The sequence below is a fragment of the Apis dorsata genome, unplaced genomic scaffold, assembly GCF_000469605.1.
Source record: "Apis dorsata unplaced genomic scaffold, Apis dorsata 1.3 scaffold_112, whole genome shotgun sequence".
In the NCBI taxonomy this organism is placed as follows: Eukaryota; Metazoa; Arthropoda; class Insecta; order Hymenoptera; family Apidae; genus Apis; species Apis dorsata.
The window spans coordinates 228,683-233,639 of NW_006263407.1; the positions used below are offsets into that span (position 1 = coordinate 228,683).

Here is a 4,957-nt window from a genome sequence, read left to right on the forward strand (position 1 = left end):
TCAGATTTAGTTAATTAAATATTTTTAATTTGGTGTGATAGGAAATAATTTATACTTATTATTAAGTTCACGCAAAGCGGAAGAACTTACGCGAGGATTATTATTAGCACATGTTTCTTAAAATTGAAAGGATTCTTTTTTCAATTTTCAGAATATAATACAAATTTTGTATTATATAATTTGTTATAATTATATAAATTGTATTTTAAAAAACGTAAAAATTTTTCTGAAAAAAAAAATGATAAAATTTATGAAAAGGCAATTGTAAAGATATAGAGCAATACTTCGTGTAAAACGATACCAGCATCCGTGATTCGATCGGTTATAAGTAGATGTAATATGATCGATAAAATGACAATGATCTGTCTTTCGATTGCGATAGTGGGTGTTTTATTGAAATTGTTAATCTGAGCATATTCGTATCGCTCTTGAAGCTTTTAATTTTTGATGCTTGAAAATTTATTGTAACTGTAATGCATTTCATATTACAGTAAATTAATTTCCTCTACTTTACGATTTTCAATTTATTTTCATTTTGATATTATTATGAACATCATTTTAGATGATTTTATAGTTTTTAAAATTTTTATCGTCCTAATTTTATGCAGAGTAAATTCACATTACGCATTCATAAAACGTGTTCTAAAATTGTAGGAGACATTCAAATTTTACAACGATGCATTTAGCGTTGAAAGATGAAATTTTAAATGAGACATTACTCGATTATATTCATAAATAAAGAGGAAATGATATGGAACATATGTGATGGAAAATATATCAAATTGGTAGTCAGAATCTAAAATTATAATTGCACAAAATTGTATATTTCACGTTTTTGAATTATTTAGAAATTTTAGAAAGAGAGAAAAATATTTTTTTTTCTTTTTTAAAATATGTTAAATTAGAACACAGGAAATTTAATTCTTTACTGCATTCAAATTGCAATTTGTACTTTAAAAACGAATATAGAATAAAATAATATTAAATTATTAATAGCGGTTTATAAAAATTATTAATTATTAATGAAAAATGAAATTTTTAAAATAAAATAAAGTTTTCAAGCAAATAAAACAAGATTTCTTAAGCAATTCAATACAAAAATTTAATTTTGCTTTATTAAAATTAAAAATTTGTTGATAAATTCAAAAAACATTAATAATTAAACTGCTGATTTTTATGTAGCTGAAATATGTTGAAATATTCAATTAATATTTAGAAAATATATTATGTAAATTTTACTTAATTTTAAGGATTAATCAATAAATGATTAAAAATTACCTTTTCTTTACACGATGATATTTCGGGAACCGAAAATCATATTAAGATAAGCGAAAAGATATTTTAAAGACCAAGATTTCGAGTTATTTTAATTTTAAAATAATTTTCAATCATTGACTTTTTTCCAGGAGAAGACGCCAGTCTCCATTCAGCTGGTTACATTTCGCCAACATCAGATAACGTGGTGAATGAATTGCAAGGACTTTCTTTGGAAGAACAGAATCGTCAAAAGGCGGAATGGAGTGCAGAATTAGCCAAAGTACATCTTATTATGCTTTTTCATCCTGTAAAAAATATTGAACAGTTAGAATTGTGAAATATGACTTGAGAGAAATTCAGATTGATCGTGAAATATGTTATATTTATTTTGCTTTGTAAGGATAGTTCTATTTTAAACATATCCAAGATCCTTGCTGTCAAAATAATTATTCATTTGCGAAAGTAGATGGAAAGTGGAGTATTGAAAATTGTGAAAGTAGATTTGTGAAAAGATATAAGCTTAAATCCTAAATCTAAAAATTTAATTTATCAAATAATCAACGATTATAATTGGTTGAAAAGATCTAGAACTTGGATACTTTCATATAATTACTTTAATAAAATAATTATTTTTTTAATTCATTAGAAACATATTAACTTATAAATTTAATTTTTACTATTAGAAATTCTTTTTACCTTTTTCTTTTATCAATTTTAACTAATATTAATATTACACCATATCAGTTCTCTATTCTGCAAGAATGTTTAAACATTGTAACATAATTTATTAAAAAAATTTTGTTTAATCATCGAAAAATCACTCTTCAAAAAAAAAATTCAAACATGAACGATTAATTATTTCACTGAAAAAATCACGTTTTCTAGGTGGAGGAAGAGATTCAAACCCTGAGGCATGTGCTGGCGAACAAGATCAGAGTCTCTCAAGATTTAAAGAGGAAGCTGGGTATCAGCGTTTGGAAGGAGATCACTGATGATATGAATCAAGGGTTGAAAAACGTTAAGGAGAGTCAAGTGTACGTTTTTATTCAAAGCACATACAAAGCACGCACTTTTCTATATATTTTTCACCCATCATCTTGCACGAATGGAGTCTTAGCTGAGTTTTGCTAGCGCTCTTATGCGCAGGGTTTTCAACAGCATGAACGATTTAATTTTTTAATCGTTCCCGTGATATCTTATTTATATCGTATTATTTATCGTATTCGTTAATATGAATTTGGAATTATTTAATGCAATCTAAAAATAGTTAATTTATTACTTGAATATCGATATATAATTTATTTAATTAAGAAATTTTGGAATTTATAAATATAAAATATTATATAATACTTTATATATATTATATAATATTTTTGTATTTATATTTTTATATTTTTGTATGATATATCAAAAGAAATATTTAATCATACATGATCGAGCATCAATAAAAGTCTGTTGAATAATTAACAACAAACTTTGAATAATTAATAATAAAAACAAATTAAAATCTTAATATGAATAGTTCAGGAAAATATTTACATTGCAAAGAGTTAATTACTTAATTATATACACAGAAAATCAGAATTAATTAAGACTAAACTACGAAAATATAACATAAAGAACTAATTATACAATTATATGCAGAATTTTCTATTGAACAAGCTCGTTTTCATAACATGCTGTTGAAATGCCCGAGACTCCAAATACAGTTACGAATGCCACACGCGAACAATTGTGCGGTTCAAGCTAGAGCTATAAAAGCTTGTTGCCATTATATAGAGATATCGAGGTTGCTGTAATTGTATTATTATCAGAAAATATGATTATTTGTCTCTTTGTAACAAAACATTCTCAATTTTTGCGCAATGTAAGTAGACGTTCATTAAGAATCTTCAAATCTCTTTTTATTTTCGGCATTGTAAATTATGTTTTTTTAAACGTTCCATTGTACAGATATCGCGTTTTAAGCCGCGAAAAACGGTACGCATGCACAATACTCACCTTTTTTTGTACATTTATATAAAAACTTACAATTTAGAAGTGTGCGGATAGACAGAATTATTGGGTGTCCAAAATTTGGTATTCGAATTTTTCACCATAAAATTTTTCTGGTATCTTATCAAAACTATATTTAAATAAATTTGAATAAAATGAAAATGGGATATAATTTAAATAGGTAAATAGATAAATTTGGTATCAAAATTTCTGTAATCAATAATTTAAAGGTAATTAAAAAAAATATTTTCTAAAAAAATATTCTCTAAAAAATATATTCTATTAAGATCCTTGATTTCAAATTTTAGAAATGTATTTTTATCCAGGATAAATTACACAACAATACCAAGCCATATCTGTTTTTTAGTTAAAACTAAATTACATTTTGTATATCAATTTTTGTATTTATTTTACCCTCTAAAATCAATCCTTCAAAAATATTCCATGAATATTATATGTCCTATATATATAGCCAAATATGATGCATATATATTCAGATACTATATTTGAGTAAAATTGTACAAATCATCCTGCATGCAATAACTACAATGCTCAATCATTTACTATTTTATCTGTGATAAACGGATATAGATAATAAATTAATTAATTCCAAAATATAAAGTATAATAAAAATATAATAGGATAATATTTTTGGAATTTTAAGTCGAATTAACTAAAATTAACTAAAATTTTTGTTCGACCCAAAGTTAGCAAATAATTCGCACACTTCTAAACAATGTTAATTTTTTTTAATTTCGCGCAAGGTGACGGCTACCGGCCCTCCCATACCCTTTTCGTTTATTTTCTGCTACTTCTGCTCTTCAGACATGTAGAACACTTTTCTTTGACTTTTGGTTGGGTTCTCATTCAGTTATCAGAACGTCGGCGAGAAACTCGGTCAGATCACCAAGGCAGTCACCGACAACAGTTTGTAAGTACACACATGCAATCGTGTTATCCTTCAGATCCAACATTTCCATCATAATTTAATCATCGATTAAAATTAAGTTATCTCACGAATAATATTGTCATTTTAGAAGCCACCTAAAATTTAAAAAGAATATTATTATGATTGCAATTTATAATCGAAGATAAATTTGACATAATTTTTATGAATGAAAACTATCGTATTAACAAATATTTCTCCAACGTATCATCTATTTTGTTCATCAGAAAAATTTTCTAAAACGGAGACCACGTTAAATTAAAATTCGATATAATATTCCAATTGAAAATAATTTTTGAAAAAAAATATTATAAATTAAACATAAATATTATTTCCTTTTATTAAAATCATACTTCTAAAATGAAATTATTTATGATATGAAATAAGTTTTTTACATTTTCTTTCTCTTGCGCGCATCTGATAGAAATTTTGGATCATACGTAACATTTCTCGCCAATATAATCTCTTGCACGTTGTCACACATAAAATTCCAAACGCTTAAGGTTCTTAATCGCGTCTTAAAAAAAAAAAGAAAAAAAGAAAAGAAAAGAAAGAAAGAAATGTATATAGAGAAGAATTTCATAGAATAGTCAATCAAAAGCACGATCGCTAAACTATTACTATAATCAATCCAAATTGTATCCAATCCAAATCCAAATTGTAAAATCAGGATATATATCGACCTCGAATCACGAGGCATATTTCCTCATTATTTTTGCTTGCTTGTAAAAAAAAAAAAAAAAAAAAAAAAAAAAAAAA

At 25.3% G+C, this 4,957-nt stretch overlaps 1 protein-coding gene across 4 annotated transcripts in view; it reads left to right on the forward strand.

Annotated features, from left to right (window-relative positions):
* The window catches only part of LOC102679943 (tumor protein D54), a 21,163-nt gene that overhangs the window by 13,779 nt on the left and 2,427 nt on the right, over nt 1-4,957 (forward strand). For 2 of the 4 annotated variants that reach the window (XM_006612392.2, XM_006612390.2), the window contains exons 2-4: nt 1,407-1,537; nt 2,143-2,291; nt 4,124-4,183. In XM_006612392.2, the coding sequence (XP_006612455.1) occupies nt 1,407-1,537; nt 2,143-2,291; nt 4,124-4,183 (340 nt within the window). Of the gene's footprint in view, nt 1-1,406; nt 1,538-2,142; nt 2,292-4,077; nt 4,184-4,957 lie in introns of all 4 variants that reach the window. The other 2 variants (XR_004149927.1, XM_006612391.2) reach the window with 2 other exon arrangements.